Source organism: Sminthopsis crassicaudata, chromosome 4 (genome assembly GCF_048593235.1).
Source record: "Sminthopsis crassicaudata isolate SCR6 chromosome 4, ASM4859323v1, whole genome shotgun sequence".
Classification (NCBI taxonomy): Eukaryota; Metazoa; Chordata; class Mammalia; order Dasyuromorphia; family Dasyuridae; genus Sminthopsis; species Sminthopsis crassicaudata.
In genome coordinates, this window is record NC_133620.1 from 467,202,801 (window position 1) to 467,220,267 (window position 17,467).

General features: G+C 41.3%; 1 protein-coding gene across 8 annotated transcripts in view; it reads right to left on the minus strand.

The window, feature by feature from the left end:
- Positions 1-9,675: 9,675 nt before the first annotated feature.
- The window catches only part of YEATS2 (YEATS domain containing 2), an 84,309-nt gene continuing 76,517 nt past the window's right edge, over positions 9,676-17,467 (minus strand). For all 8 annotated transcript variants that reach the window (XM_074264186.1, XM_074264185.1, XM_074264188.1 and 5 more), the window contains 4 exons: positions 14,991-15,217; positions 14,196-14,270; positions 12,166-12,239; positions 9,676-11,631 (listed from right to left, as the gene is read on the minus strand). In XM_074264186.1, coding sequence (XP_074120287.1) covers positions 11,523-11,631; positions 12,166-12,239; positions 14,196-14,270; positions 14,991-15,217 — 485 coding nt within the window. In that variant the 3' untranslated portion in view covers positions 9,676-11,522. The remainder of the gene's footprint in view (positions 11,632-12,165; positions 12,240-14,195; positions 14,271-14,990; positions 15,218-17,467) is intronic.

The window sequence follows — 17,467 nt, forward strand, 5'->3', positions numbered from 1 at the left end:
TCACAGTTTCAGTCACATTCACTTATGTCTAATTCTTCCTGACTCCATTTAGGATTTTCTTGGCAGAGACGTGGGAGCTGTTTACCATTTCCTTCTCCAGCTCTCTTATAGACAAAGAAACTGAGGCACCTATCCTTTGATCAAATCCTTTGAAATTCACTCTCCCCAGTGTCCCCTTTTTCCTTTCTATTTTAAATTCTAAAATGGAGTGGTCACTTTTATCCAGTTTCTCTCCTCGTGGATCAGAATCAAGAACAATAGTTTTCTTTGAGAGACCCACTAAATAACGAAGTTATTATGATGGCTAGTCACAAATTCATTGGCTGCTCTGCTTTTGGCAGAGAGAAAGCTCCAGCAGATGTCCAAATCATTGAAGTTCCCCATTACTATTCTGTCTTTCTTTGCCAGGTATAGGATTTGTTTACCCAAGTCTTTTCTTGCTTTCTTTCTTTCTTTTTTTTTTTTTTAATCTAGGTGGTTTGATAACCATTTACACTTATAAGATTTGCAAAGCACTCATCCAGTAATCCCTGATCAAATGCACTTCACCATGCTTCCCGATGTTCAGTTCATGGATTTCCTAATACCTGGAAAGTTTTGCCATTGTCTCCTTTTTTATCTAGTCTCTTTCTTTTAAAGGAAGACATATTCTTAGTTTCATATTATTTCACTGATACTGATTAAGTTTAAGTCCTGACAAAATGATTTCTAGCTTCTATTTAGTGCATTTGAGTATCAGTATCAGAGGACAGGGGCTCTCTTCATGAAAGTCTTCTGTGAATTACAGGTTTTCTCTGATGTTGTCTTTTTTTGGCATAGGTTTCAGTTGCTTTCTTCATATAAAAATCAACCAAATTCCTCCCTTTCCTATCTTCTCTAGCTTAAAGCTCTCCTGATCAGATTTGGAGGATGGAAGACAAAAAAATGTTTTTTTTGCTAGCATGCATTATTAGCTATCCTACAAACATGTAGGATTTCTGTTTCATTTCTGTTTAATGTGTCCCCGCAATCCAAATCCTATTTTCAGGTACAGCTTTTCAACTAGCTGTCCATATCCCAAATGAACTTTTCTTGTCAAAGCCCCAACAGAAAAGGATCTGAGAGGATTCATTCTTTCTCAGGTTTTGAAAACAATTTGTTTAATATGGGTACAAACTGCTCTTTAAAAAATGGATTTTAATCTCCTGTGAATCCATTAGGATCAGGGATATATAGGTAATTCCTTTAGATCTAGATTTGTTTCCTTTCTGACAGTAGATTATTGAAGAAATCAATCTATTCTCCTGATAGAATGGGTATTTTATACACTTGACCTGCTTGATCTTTTTATGTTGTTTTGTTAGCATGTAGCTGCGCATAATATGTTCTATTATTTCTTCCGTTCTGTTGTGATTTCACCTTGCACATTTGCTATTTATTGATTTTCTGCTCTTTTTAAAATCAGATGAATGGTTTAGCCTTTTCAAAGAACCAGCATTCAGTTTTTTTTATTTCTATGCTTTGTTTCCACTTACATCTCTTCAGTGCTTATTTTAGATTTAATTGTTGGCTTTCTAATTTTAAAAAATGCATAGTTAGTTCATTAATCCTTTTTTTCTATTTTGTTAATTATATTTGTACGAATATGATTTTTCCCTGAGGACTAATTTTAGCTGCATTCTAAAAATATTTGTATGTTGTTTCATCATTTTAATTTTCTTTTACATAGTAATTTTTTCTATGATTTGTTTTTCAAACCATTTATGATTTATTAAATCTTCACTTGTGTCTTATCCTTTATTTATTGTCTTGGAAACATTATTTTTATTGTATGATATGTACAGCATATATTAACTATTTGTCTTTTTAACATTTGTAATATCTCTGGGCTCTAGCTTCATTATCAATTTTTGTAAAAATGCCATATAGTACTGAGAAATATGTAACTTTTTGCAGTTCCATTTAGATATCCTTAGTTTCTCCAGAAACTCGTCCAATTCTATATTTTCTTTTATTGTTCTGTTCCAAAATAGAGGGATACTGACGTCTCCTATCACTATTATTACTGTCTTCTTGTAAGCCACGTTTCATTTCTGAATTTGGATGCTAAGGCACTGGAATATAAAGGTTTATTGATATTCTTCCATTATGGCTCTTTTCAGCATTATGTAGTTTCCTTGTTTATCCCTATTAATTTTATATTTTTGCTTTTGTCAGCATGACTGTTATTCCTTTTTGGGATTCACTTGATACATAGCACACTTTTTTTTCCTACCCCCTCAGTTTTATGTATTTGATTTTTAACTGCTTCCTGTAAGCAAGAATGTAGGGTTTTGTTGCCTTATCCAATCTGTTACTTTTTCATTTTATTGGAATTTTTAATCCATTTACATTTAAAATTGTTAGATTTATATTTTCCTCTACTTTATCTTGAACATTGGAAAGCTTTTTCAAGTTTTAACCCCCTTTCTGCAATATTATGTTCTTTCACTTTAATCTTTTATCAAGGCCCTATTCCAACTGACTTTCTTCCCCTCATCTGTGATCCCCTCCTCTCGTTTGTTAGTCCTTTCCCATTGTAATTTTTTAAGTTCCCTTTTTTCTCTTGCATTTATTTTGTTATATAATTCTTTACCCTTTCTTCTTAGGTTGTTTTTCAGATGTATCCAACTCCTCATGACTTCATGTGGGTTTTTTTGGCAATATCTACTGAAAGAAGTGGTTTGCCATTTCCTTTTCCAGCTCATTTTAAAAATAAGGAACTAAGGGAAACAGGGTTAAGTGACTTGCCCAGAGGAACCCCGTAATTATCTAAGGCTGGATCTGAACTCAGGAAGATGTTTTCCTGATACCAGGCCCAACATGCAACCCAACATTAACTGCAACACCGCTCAGTCTTCTCAGATAAGTAGATCTTCTCTTCTTTTCTTCAGTTAGTCCAGATTGTATTTAATTTTTTTTTTTGCATCCACTCCTCCACCCCCCAAAAATTTCCTCTCATGATCTATTCTTAGAATGATTCATGACCCTATAATTATCTTTCTCTTTATTACTTGTACTCTTCCTACAATCAAGAATCCACTCTAGGATCTTCTCTCTAGGCAGGTTCTGCCACTGCCTGCATGTCCCATTTTCCCCTTTTTACATTTGCCTTAATTTCAGAACAATGCTGATTATTCTAAGAGTTAAAAAGGGCACTGCTCTGTGGTAAAGCCTCTCTCCCACAATATACTTAAATGTTCTATCTATACCTATTTATCTTTTCTTCCTCATTGGAAGAAATCTATCTTCCCCCACGTTGGGTTCCTGCCCTCATGCTTCCTAGGTGCCAGCTGCCCTCCTTACCTTCCAGAGTTTCAACTCACTCCTTCTGAGGCAAGACGATTAGATTTTTCAAGCACCAAATACCCTGGACCACTCCCAGTGCAAATATTCTCCCTTCACAGGTCATCTCTTCAACCATAAAATCATTCATCAGTGGATACTCTTCATACCACCAAAGCAAGGTCTTCTTTTCTTCTTTTCAATTACCCCACTCTCTTTTTCCTCTTCTGTAGAATCTTCTCTTATTAAGACTACAAGACTATAAATGAATCCTCAATTTGAACTAGGAACATCATATATTCCTTTGTCCCTCTCTTCCTTCTTTCACATACACACTCCATGTTATAATAAATTCCTAAAAAATCATTGATTGTAAGTTAGATGAAAACCGGTTTTGTCTACAGTGCAACAGGTCTCCCTTTTTACTGTTACTCTCATCAGATTTCTGCCTTCTCCCTTGTCTTGTGCACATTTAGAAAAAAAGTCTCTTACTGGTCTCTGCTGTAACCCTGATGCTATTGCTGTCTTTGGCTTTTATTTACTTTACTGGCATAATTTTTTAAGGTATTCAAGAAGCAAGTAATTTTTCCTGGGTCTGGTTTTCTTTCTAAAAATGTTTCAAATATCTTCATTATTGAACATTCATCTTTTTTTCCCTTCATTTATGGCTGAGCTCACATTTGTAGGTTAAGTCAGGGTAAACTGCATCCTGAGTTGCACTGCTCTTCAGAACATATCATTCCACTCCCTCCTATGTTTTCTGGTGGGTACAGAATAAAATAATCCTGTATTTCTTTTTTTGAATTTATTTCCCTTTTTATTTCTTCTGATCACTTGCAGTTATTTTTGAAATGCAGTTAAATTTAACCACTCTGTCGTAAGAGTTTGTAGGCTTGGAGATTTTTTTTTTAAACTTGGAGATCTTTAAATTCTTTCAATTGTTTTTTTTCCCTTATGTTTAGTTTTTGGGAGTTATCTTTTATGATTTCCTACATTATGGTAAGATTTTTTTTATCCTGTCTCATTCTTCTGATTGTTTCCATGCTTCCTATCTTCATGAACAGTCTGTTTCGGTTGCACAGTGAGCATGTCTTCTTTCAATGTTATTTTTGCTTTTTTTCTAGATTGTTCTTCACTTTTTATTCTTACATTGTCTTCTTTTGTTTCTCTGGTGTCACTGTTTCCTATTCCGCCCATTATTTTTGCTGTGCAGACTATAAGTTTTGCTTTCAGATTCCTCATTTTCTTTCAGACTACTCAGGAACAGCATGCTCTAGTTCTTTGTTCTCTTTGAACTCCAGAGAGTCCTCTTTTCATCTGGTGCTGGAATAGTTTCCTTTGTTTTACAATATACAGATGCCTGAACTCATTTACTGGACCTGGAAGCTGTATTTCTTTCTGCTATTAGTGATTTCCTTGTTGATCACCCCCACCCCTCTTTTTTTTCTCTTATTCCTCACTTTCTGAGTTTGAATTTCTTCATCTCCTCTGATGATAATTTCCTAGAGGATACATCTCCACATTTCAGTGCTCCTTCCCCCCATTCCCCACACAGAGGAAGTCTGACTGTTCCCTCCATTCCCTGGCCTGAGACGAGTTTGGAGAGCTGTCATGCTGATGCTACAGATTGTTTTTTGGCCTCTAAGGCCCAAGGAGGAGCTAGGGGAGCCCGTGGTGCTGAGTTGTTTTAAACTCCCCACAGATCCCGCAGCTTTCCCTGTTCCTGGCTCTCCAGCAGAGATCACCTGCAGCAGCCAAGGAATGCTGGAGCTCCGGTTGTGTCCCTCCAGAGAGCTTCTCTAGCCTCTGGACCATGTCTCATCTGACTTCCAGTACCTGGACTTGGGATTTCCACAGCACGGAAAAGAGGGAAGAGGAGATTGGGTTCACGGAGCTGGGTCTCCTTGTGAGCCCGTGTGAGCTGGAATGTTGGAATAAGTGCTGAGGGAGATGGAAGGTTCCGTTCTCATTTGTTTGGACCTTCTTGTGGATTCTGGGTATTCAAATCATAGATTCAGATGAAGCTTATCTTTGGTGCATGATCTTGTTTTGGAGAGTTCTGAAATATCAAGGACATCAGAGACATGTCTAGTCTTCCATCTTATCACACGACATGACTCGATACTTATGGATCCCTCTCCTAGATGGGATGACCTGAACTAAGCACAGTATTCTATATCTCTGGATCTAGGACATTTTGCCTTTCAATATAGCGTCAGGCAGCATTTGTATTTAGCTGCCATGTTATATTTTTGACTGTGGTTGAGTTTTTAGTTCACTGAAGTTCCCAAATCTTTCCCCCAGGAGCTATTATCTAGTCACATCTACATTCCTTGCTTTGTGAAGCTGGCTTTTAAACCCAAAGGTACACTCTGTATTCATTCTTATCAAATTACCTTTTATTTTATCTAGTCCATTATCCCTAGACTGTCAAAGTCTTTTTAGGCAAAAATTCTAATCCAATGTACTTTTAACCCTCCTGGATTTGTGCCAATTGCCAATTAGCATGCCACAGAAGCTTTCATCTAGGTTATTATGAAGTACAATCCAAGCGACCAACTCTCCTTCCCAAGGGCATTTCACTAAAGAGCTTTCTCCAAGCTGACATCAAACATTCATGTGACAGAATAGAAAGAGCACTGAGTCTGGAGTCAGAAGACTTGGCTGGGTTCAAATCTTCCCTCGACACTTCTGTGACCTTGGGCAAATTAACAACTTTCCTGGGGGGTAGCATGAGAGGGTCTCTGAGGGCCTTACCAGTTCAAAAAATCTGTAATTCTATTCTTTGGATCCACCATTCCACCAGTTTCAAATCTAGCAAGATGTTATCTAGTTAACCTAGCTCATTCTTTCCCATTTTATCCAGAAGCAAAGCATGAAAGGCAGCACTGAAATTTAAAGACACAATATCTACATCGTCTTTTGCCTTACCTGCAGTTACCGCGTTAAATGACACTGACCTGACCCAATCTGTTCTGGATGTGATGCTGGTTCCAACTTGTTTTTTTTTCTCAATGTTGATCTTTGGATAGTAACTAGCAATGATTTCTTTTGGGGTTCAAATCTTAATCTTATTAAAAAAGACACAAGGCCATATAAGATAAATTCAGGTATATCTAACAACTATCTAACTTCCAGAGCACTCAAGTATTTCTCCTGTCTCCACTTCAATGCTTCCTTCTCTACTCAGGGTTCTTCCCCACTGCCCAGAAATGTGATTGTTTCCTCGCCCTTAATCACAGAAGGTGAGAGTGGGGACGGTAACCGGCATCCAGTCTTTATACAAAGGAATCCCCACAACATATACCAAAAGACTGGAAGTCTAGACTCTAAAGACCTTGGGGGGGGGGGGGGCCGGGAGCCTTATCATCTACTGAGTAGTCTCTGCTCCAACCATGAGTGTGTACTGGGACTTCTTCCTGCCTGTTCTTCTATAACGTCCTTCTCCTAATACTACCTATTTTAGTTATGTTCACTGTACAGATGACTCCCAAACCTATATATTTACTCTCTTGAGCTCGGATTCTGTACTGACAACCGTCTGCTGGCATCTCCACATGAATGCCCTAGTGGCAACTAAAACAAGACCAAAACCACAACTCATTACCTTCTACTACAAGTCTGACCCTCCTCCAAATTCAGCTATTTTATTGAGTCTACTAGCATCCTGTCCATCACCCAGACTCCATCCCTGGAACTCTACTTCATGTGGCTTCTTTTTGTGCACTTCCAACAAAAATGGAGAACCCGGTTTCAAAAATCAAGAAACTTTTATTGATATCTCTTAATACTACCTACATTTCCCTTTGCATTTGCTTCCCCCAGAGAGCTATCCTATATAAGAATTTTGAGGAAATCCGCTACGCCCTTCCCCACACCAGAAAATTCAATCAACATTTTGAAAAGTTTGACATTTTATGCAATCTTCCACACAAATAATGCAGCCAATGTGTGCATCTCCAACTTGTAAGGGCCCTTTAAATGGGCAGTGGCACAGTGCAACAGATTTGAGTGGCCCAGAAGTAATCTCTGTGAATATAGGACTGCCTGTGGGTGGGATCCTGGCCATATTGAGATAGCTTCATAATGGGTGATGGCTCTCTCGTTGGTTGGCTGTGTGTGTGACCTCACAGGCCCTTTATAAGCCCACTGCAGACGGCAGTTGCTCTCTTTAACCTGGCTCCCTAGCCTGGGGTAGCCAAGCCAAGCTGATGGATAGCCGAGAGGTAAGGAGTCTGGTAGTGAACACGTGGATCTTCAGACCAGGAGCTGACAAGTCAGGGCATTATGTGAGTAGGTATAATAAAGGCTTTTAAGATTACACATGGCTGTTCTTGAGTGCGCTACCAGATGTTAAGCTATAGATTCAAGAGATCGTGGCCAGAGACCTTTGAAGGCCTCAGAGGAGGCGAGCCGGGAAGAGTTGACACTGCAAAGGTCAGTGGTCAAAGATGCTCCGTTGGGCCTAGGACAGACTGGTAATTGTAACTGCCAAGAGAGCATGTTACACCAACTCAGCAAAGGAATGGGACATCTATCTGTCCTATCTCTTTTTTGCCTCTTTTCCTTGCTATTTAACCATGTGCAAATCCCAAATCTCTAAGTCTCAATACTTTCAGCTGTTAAATGGAGCTCATAATACAAGGCTGTGAGAATCAGTATTCTCAAACTCTGCAAACCTTAAAGCACCAAATGATGTCTGCTATTACTGGTGCTCTCTTTCCATTCAAATGATCTTGAACGAATTGTGTACCTAGTTATATCACAATTTCAGAGTTAGAAGGGGGATTCTGTCCCACATCCATCCCAAATATAAAAAGGATCCTCATGCAATATATCTAAATAAGGGTCTATCAATCTTTTCTTGGTGACTTCAAATGATGAGAAATGTGCCAAGCTCCTGCAGAGAGCCTCCTGTACTTCTGGATAACTCTAATTATCAGGATATTTCTCCTTTATTATAAAGTCCATATTTGTTTGCCAGCTCTTTTCTCCACTGCTCCTTTTCTATGCCTACACTTGGCTGAGGGAAGTGGCTGTTTTATTTTTGTCTTTGTGATTCCAGCCCCTAGCATGTAGGTGGCCCTTAAAGTGAGCTAAAGAGATGAAGCTCTAGATTGATGATCCTACAGTGTCCCCCCTCCCCATTACCTTGTATTTAAAGTGGATTTATTAATTTTCTATTTGTGGGTGTGTGTGTTTGTAAGTACTTGTCTCTCACACTTCAATCTAAGTTCACTGTACTTTGTACTTGTATTCCCAGACTGTAGCAGAATGCCTGCCACACAGAAGTGCATAATAAATACTTGTTAGTGAATTGATTCCTAATACTATCCTAGGCCCTCTGGCTTATTAAGATGTCCAAGACATGGCCTTCGCTCCAAGGAGCTTGCAAGCTAATAGGGAAGATAAAATCCATTTACAAATCTCTCTCAATGTACTGAGTGGTAATCAGAGTTAATTCTAGTTCCTAACAATTAATTCCTGTCGGTCATTTGGGTCATTTACTAGAAGTCTCAGTTGTAGCTATGTTTTTTAAACCGGGTACATATGATAAAGGATGTTTCCTTTGCATAGTTTTTCCATAAAACATGTTCTCTGCTTAAAGGCAGGATTTTCTTGGAAAAAATGGGACCTATATATCTGTGTGATTAGGAGAATTACATGGTTGCATGCAAACTGATGCTAGGGACTGGTTTATACACATCAATCACACCCTAAAAAATAATATTCAATGCTGCTCCGTATCTTTCCCCCTGAGCCTTGTGTTCTACTTCTAAATGTTGTGGCTTCCCAAGCTGACTAGGAGGACCCCTCAGTGAAAAAGAACAAGACCAGCCAGTCTCTGGAACTTCAAAGTCCTCTATGAGCTATTTCTTCCTCTTCAATCCCTCCAATGAATTATGACAATAACTAAAATATGTGTATGGAAAAACCTTTTACTTTTAAATTACTTATATTTAAAGCATTAATCCCTTTACCGGTTTAGTTTTCTGGTGAAGGAAAACTTTTAAGGAAAGACCATTTCTCCCTCTGGAAATTTGTTTTGCCAAGTTTTTAAAACTGGGTCATTATTTCTTGGGAAGGAGGAAGGTGGAAAAGCTTGCTTCAGGCATATGTTTGTTTTTCTTCCCAGATCCTCCTGCAATAAGTCCAAAGAAGACTTCAGCGTTTCAGCCACTGGAGTTATGGACTATTCTGTTGTTATGAGCTTAAATTGAATTATATTTAAAAAAAAAAAAAAAAAAAAAAAAAAAAGCTTATTGTGATGAAAAAGGGAAAACCAGTATGGTAAAGCTATTTGGACCCGTCTGTCTCTTTAAAAAAATGCCCAGCCATCTGCACTTCAGAGTCGAATAAACCCATCACAACTACTAAAAGAAAATTTATTGTATCCATGTATATTACAGTTATGTTACACATTATCATACAAATACACTGGGGAAGTCTTAACACATAAGGAGATCTTTAATTATTGAATATTTCCTTTGTTGAAAACTTGTTTATTATATTCTCCCACTCAGTGAAAGGACTTGCTTTCCTTTGGGTCTGCCATGGACCAACTGCATCCTTTTCCCCTAGATCTTTGATTTTAGAGATTCTAGAGAAAACTTTCTTTTGAATCCAAATATATGTCTGCTATTCTCAAATGTCTTGGGGGTTCCTGTAACTGTTAAAATATTCTGAGTTTTTACAAGTTAAATGATTTGTATTTGGTGTTTTGAGCATGCACTGTACCAAACAGCTTTCTCCTCTCCCAGACTGCTGGATCACAGGTTCCAGCACGACTGCTGTGACCAATGGGCCCCTCACTTAATTCTCCACCTGGGACCTCCCTTACCTTCCTCTGACCCAGCCACTTAGCCTGGGCACATGAAACTGTTTGGATGGATCCTCATTTCTGGCCACATAAGATGCCAGAGGCTCCTTCAGGGCGGAGGGGGGCCAACTCCTGTTGATGGATGCCACTATTCGGCACCCCATATGGACCGGGGGATGAGACCAGCTGTACAGGCTGTCTTCCACGTGCCCTGGGAGGCAGGCCAGGGCTGCTGCTAAGGAAAAGCTCTTCCTTGTTGGCTGGTCGCTCTTGGGCTTTGCTCTTGTCATCATCAGGGTGCTGTGAGGTCTCTGCTCAGAGCCGAGCATTGTCTTCCTCCCCTGGATAAATATACACATGAACGCCTTTGCATTGTTTCTTTTTCCTGGGAAGTGGGATCTGTCAAAGCTCATCTCCTCAAAGGCTTTTAGGCATGGAAGGGGACTCTAATGTCTCCTTCAGTCTCCTATCCAATGTAAGAATCTTTTCCATTTGGCCTTCACTGGGGGATTTTTCCTAAAAATGAACAACTTCCAAGCAAACCCATTGGCGCACACACGCTGCTTGTGAACAGGGTGCACATGGCAAAGGGGAGCCCATGCATGCAAGGAAGGAAGCTGCCCACTCAGACAAGCCGGCTGCTCAAGCTTCAGAGGATGATTCCAAGCTGCTTCTGCTTTGCTTCAGGCCCAAGATTTGTGGCTGCTGCTAATTCCCCACCAATCGGTGGTTGGGTGTTCACGATTGGAATGTTCAAATTTCTTACCAGTGTGTATCTAGCTCAGGACGTGCCTTGGGGTCTGCTTAGAGAGAAGCATGGGCATTCTGCTTCTGTCCTGTGTGGGGCCAGTTGTGCTGATCCCAGGGGGCTTCCTACAGACTGCTGCAGCCAGTCCCGCTCAGCCCACCATCCAAACCACCACTTGCGGAGGTCCTGGCACAACAGCTGCCCCTCCACACAAGGCAGGTCCCAGGGCCACTGGCAACTGCACCAGAGCTTCCCATCAGTCACTTCTGGAACAATTCTTCTCCCAAGACAACAGGGGGGAGCTGCCCAGGAGCCCGGAGCCCAGTGGTAGTGCCCTGTGCACAGCCAGACCCGCACGGCCTTCCCCAGGGACCCTGCCCAAATCATGGAGGCTCCAGAGGGGCGGTGGAAATAAATCAAGGCTGCCTCAAGATACTCAGGGACACTTCCACCATTCCAGCTTTGGCTCTCCCATGCTCTCGAGTCTTCACATCAACCAATTAAATCCAATTGGAAAGAGTTTGTTGATTCACTCACTACTTCACTTAGTGACTGGTGAAGAGCATGGGCCCAGGCGCTCGTGTTGGGGGTCAGCTCCCAGGCTCTGGCCGAGTCTTCCCATAACCCTATTTTTCTGGGGACATCTTCAGTTTATTGCTCCTTGCTTAATACTCCCATATGTTTGTTAGTGAGAAAATCAAGAAAGGGAATATTACAGATGGCCTGGTGAATATTCATCACTGTGATTTCTCTTGGAGCCCTAAACCAAAGGAATGAAAGGATGTTATAAAGAATAATTAACCCAAGTAACTCATGAGCCGAATCAACGAATTTCTCAATGGAAGGATGTCACCAGCCCCTGTCCTTCCCACAAAAAGGCTGTGATGACAAAAGAGCCAAAGCTACTGGAATAGCTGCAGGAAAAGTCCTGGCAGTATTTGGGGAACCAGATCGGGAGCTCTTGAAGCTGCCCAGCTGTGAGCACTTCTTACTGAACCAGATCTTTTAATCCTCGAGTGACTGAGTGAAATTTATGATGGCCACTCACCAAGGGGGACAAAGTACTCCTCTGTCCCTCTGAAAGAGGGCTGGGGAGGGGGACTGGGCCCCAAACGACCATTTCTCCAACCATGTCCTACAAACCCAGATGGGGGCTGGTTAGAATAGAAATTCTTTAATGGAACATGTGGATATTTTCCATCCCAATGAACTCTAGACTAGGACATTCTAATGTACTGTCCAGTTGCTTTTATTTCTATATCTGATGTCACTGACAGAGACGATAAAGTCTTACCTGCTGTGAGATGCTGTCTGGTACCCAACAGCCAGAGCCTGTCTCAGGATGTCGCTCACTAGTTGCTCGGTGGCCTGTAACAAAAGACACTGTTATTTGTCAGCCTGATCACCCCTTGTGGGAAATACAGGGCCCTAAACCCAAAGATCATAAAGTTATCAAAGGTTTGAATTTTGGATCAACAAAATGCAGTGATCTCACAATTCTTGAAAATGATGAAGTAGGATGACTTTCTGGCAAATTTAGCATTTTTCTTGGAAAAACATTACATATTTTAAAAATATATTCATGTGTGTGTATAAATGTTTTGAGTGCATATAAATATGAGATGGGTTATATTTTTAAATGAAAAGACAAACAATGAAAAAATATGTCATTGAAACCCATTGATCAACAAAATGGAAATCAAGAATTTTAACAGATCACCAGATCCAAAAGACAGTAATGAGATTAAGAGAATTCAAGCAAATAACCAAAAACGTTGGGTGGAAATCTATAAAACAAGTGGAACGTTTTCTCATCTGAGAGCGGAAAAGGGCCAGGGTAAGAAGAACTGAAACCTGAGATCCCATCACTCCTAAGAATGAAGGCATCAGGATGCTTGGCCTTCCAAGCAAGTGAGCTGCTCTTTAAGAAGGGCACAAAGGGCCTGCAGAGACCCTGCCATTACAGAGGAGTCCAGTGACTAATCTGGAAAAGGATTGGGGGAACCCTTTATCCTTTCTGGGAGAATATAGCCTCCCGGCACTGAGCTTTGGTTTTCAAAAGGGCCAGAAGAAGCAGGGGGTCTTTACTGGGAAAACCCAATGAGAAACTATGTGAAGAAATCATGAAAGGACTGTCTGTGGAGAAAGGAAAGGGGTCACAGACAAGGCTGTTTACATTCCCACATCATAGGACCTGCATCCATGAGGAAGGGGGACTCTTCAGGATAAGGAGATATGAAGGCTACTAAGGAAATGAAGCTAGAAAGGAGCCCCCTCTAAGCGGGCAGCAGATTCCGAGCTCAGAGAGCTGGGAGTCTAAAGCGAGGTCCGGGTCTCTGATAATGGCCTTGCCTACATGTTTGAGTAACAGGAACAACAATAATGATAACAACAACAGCTGTTTACACGAACACTTGACAATTATCATTTCATCTGATCCTCACCAGCACCCTGGGAAAGAAGGGACTATTAGTACTAGAAGGACCCCCAGAGAAAGGTGTTCTGAGTCTGGGCGCAGGACAGCCCTGGGGCCTGTGAATCTTTTCTCTCCTTGTCTGGGGATTTCATTTTTTCACTCTTGCTATGACTTCTGGTAATGAAGTGCCTCTGTCTGTACTGAGTAGGAACTCTGTCATTGGCCCTGATAACTGACCTGAGGTTCATAACAGTGTTGTTTCTATTACATTGGCTTTTACTTGGCTTTCAAGAAAGTGTTAATATAGGAAATGACAAGATATGTAAAAACAGACATAATGAACTCCATTTTTAATCTGGGCCTCTTTAAAGAATACTTTAATGGAACTTATTGAAGACTTGTTTTTCCAAGGGCAGCATCAGCCTCATTCAGCTTTTGTACTACCCAGTCTTTGTTAGTCTGCGATTTTCTTTCATCTAAGCCAGTGGTCCTCAAACTTTTAAAATAGGGGCCAGTTCCCTGTCCCTCAGACTGTGGGAAGCCAGACTATGGTAAAAACAAAAGCTCCCACTCTGTCTCCACCCCTCAGCCCATTTGCCATAACCCGGTGGGTGCATAAACGTCTTCAGCGGCTGCATCTGGCCCACAGGCCGTAGTTTGAGAACCCCTGATCTAAGAAAACGCAGGAACACAAATGTCATACCTTCAATGGGATAAAAAACTGGGTGTGATGCAAACCTCTCCCTGTCACGTACATCTGAAGAAAACTAACTGAAAAAAAAAAAACTAGGAGATAGGGAACAAAAGAGAACAGAGACAGACCGCCCTGTTCTGTCATCCAAAGAGCCTCATCATTTCCTTTTAGCACTAGGCCCTGAACGCTTCCTTCTAGGCCAGTGGCTGCCTACCTTTAGAATCATATCTTCAACAACAGATGCATACGTGTTCTTGTGAAGTTCCACAGGCTGGAGGGTGATTCCAATCTGAGTAGAGAGAGAAGGAAGAAATCACATCCATTCCACATATATATATAAATAATGTGCTCATTCCACATGAAACACAGTTGAGTGAAGGGAATTAATTAAAATCAATGGGAAAATTAGCATGAAAAAAATTAGGATTTCCCCATATTGTTTCAGTTTAATCCAGGGCTTGGCTGACCCCCATTCTAAACCACTCTTGAAACCATTTTACTGGGATCCATCCAGGGCTCTCAGAGGCGAGCCTTTGCCTACCTTGCTCAGAACCAAGTCTTCACCTCACTTCCTAAACTATTAGGTCCAAATTATGGTCTAGTCACAAGCCCCCTTTTCCAGTTTCCTTCCCCTACTCCTTGGGGGCAATAACAGTCTTGCTTGCATTTGCATCCTGAGCATGTACCGAGCCCAGAGCCTGGCACCAAAGTGCTTAATAAATGCGCTACTTTCCAAAGGTCACAATCTTATAGCCTTCCTGCAAGGAGTATCATGCCTGAAGTCAGACAGGGGGACCTCTGATCCTTTGGATGCCCTGGAATCAAATTCAGAGGCCAAGAGTGAAGGAGCCACTTTTGACCCTTGTTTTTCTCTTCCCTCTGGACAGTGGGGGGAAGGGAGTGGCTGCTTTTCACCCCGGGGAGGATCTCCTCAAGTGCCCTGTGACCCACAGGAAGTGCCTTCTCTATGCCCAGGGAGGGACGGCCTGCTCCTCATTGGCTCTTCTACCTTTTGTGCCGTGTCGCTGACAAACTCAGATGCGGGCATCGTCTCCAAATAGAACTTCACTCCTGCTTGCTTCTCTTCCTTTTCTTTCTTGATGTTTATTTTCAGGGGCTCAGTGACACTGAGAATGTCCACCTCCTCGTCATTCTCAGGCTCTCTTTTCTGAAACTGCTGCAGACCTTCCAGTTTTCGGCAGAGTTCGTCAGCGGTGCTGAAGGATGATGGACACTCTAAATGAGAAGTCAGGAGTCGTATGATGGAGCAGCAATACACAAGTCTCTTTGATATATTCATCTAAGAGATAAGAAAGTAAGAGCAAGAGCCTAGGGAACTGAGGAAGCATGGACTCAGAGGGTTGAGCTAGAAGATCTCTCTGGTTCCTCCTAGCTTTCAATTAATGGTGTGAAGGTGAGAACCTCCTCTATGAACCACAAGGCTACAATCTTTGCTCAGATGGAGCCATATACAAGGCAGAACTGGACTGCCATTTTTTTCCCATGTTAACATTAATCACGGAGCTGGAAAGGCACATGGAGATGCAATCCTCTAGTTCAATCCTCTCATTACGCAGAGAAGATAATTAGGATCAGATAGATGGAATGACTTGTCCAAAGTTTTGTCTACTGACGGCCAGCTCAGAAGAGCTTTTGCTGTCATATAATGCAAAACTTAATCACATATATTTAATCTTTACTCTGTGTGAGACAATGTGGAAACTGGAAAGAAGTACAAGATATGATCCATTACTTTAAGAAGCTTATAATCATGATTGGAAAGAATGATACATGCTTTAAAAAAAAAGGCAAAACAAAGTGGTACATGACAGGAATCAAGTGGCAAAACAATGAAAAATGGCAAAGACAGTAAATGGCACAGAATTTGAAAGGAAGAAAATTTTATGGACTCAAGTGATCCAAAAAGGGCTTTGTAAAGAAGATGGAATTAAACCAAGCCTGGAAGGATAGGAAGGAGGAGTCAGAGGGTAGGAAGAACGGAGGAGATCTGCAGAGGAGGAGAAACAGTATGTGAAAGACACAGAAAAAGGAAGAGAATGTAACATGTTTGGGAGCATTTCTGTGGGGAAGTAAGAGACCTGACCAGGAAGCCAAGCAAAGGGCAGACAGGTGGGAGGGAGCTCTGAAGGCCAGTACAGACTTGATTCTACAATCACAGTCAAACACTAAAGCCTTTGGAGCAAGGATACTTAGGAACATGACACTTCAGCAAAATTGCCTGATGGGAACATGCAAGATGAGTCAAATGGAGGCAAGAGACAAGTCACAGACTTGAAATCCAGGAATCCGGGGTTCTTGATGGCTATGATAATGAGAACAAAGGATGGGGGATGTGGGAAAGACACTTTCTATGTTAGGAACTGGTAAAACTGGACATAAAAATGGAAAGAAAAGGAAGAGTCAAAAATGACTTAGAAGGGAAGGAGGCAGGGAAAGTTAGTTTGGGAGATGAGTATGACAGTGAATAATGAAGCTACATTTGAATGGAAATGGTTGAAAAGAAATGGGAATGGAGGGACCAGAGGCTATCTACCCACTCTCTCTCCAGCCTTTAGGGAGACTAAAGGCTAGCTACTTCATCTCCAGCCACTGTGTCTGCACTCAGCTCCGGCCTGCTAGGGGTTCCAGGCCTCCATCACATTTCCCAGACGTCTCCAGCCAAGTTGAAGTGAGTGTCCTTCCCACTTCTTTGTGAGGTTGTCTTTCCCCACTAGAATGGAAACTCTTTAATTTACGTTCCCATTGCTCAGCTAGCACAGTGGCTGGTGCATGTTAAGAGCTTAGCAGATGCTCTACTAAGCTACACTGTAAAGTTCAAAGGTGAACACATAGATTTGACAGTCAAAATCACAAAGAGAGATGGAAGTGAGGTCAGGGAGAAGATATGAAAGAAAAAAACTATGTAAATATAGTTCTTTGAGGAGGAGGAAAAACAACATCTGCAGGCAGACTGCTAATTCTTGTGAGAACAAAATGGGCCTAATCTTAGCTCAATATTCTCGGCCACAGTAAAACAAAAACCACGTATTAAGGCTCAGAAGTACCATCTCCACAACTCGGTGAAGAGGCAACATTGCTTTACACAGGACAGGTCATGCCATAACTATCTTTATATCCTTTTTTTTTGATGGGGTAATTAGGCTCACAGATTAGAGAAGAGTTGTAGACAAAGTAAGCTTAGTTTTCAGCAAAATGTGTAACAAAGTCCCCACATTATACCTGTGGAGAGGATGGAGATAAGGGTTAGATGCTAGTACGGTTAGCTGAGTTTGGAACTAGTTGGATGACTGGCTTACAAATGTACTCATGAATTGATGGATGTCAACCTAGGTCAAGGTCTTTAAGCAGAATGCCCCAAGGACCTGTGCTTGGCCCTGTACTTTTCAACATTTTCATCAGTGACCTGGATGAAAGCAGAGATGGCACTGCTTGTCAAAACGGGCTGAGGAGGAGAAGCTTCCGGGA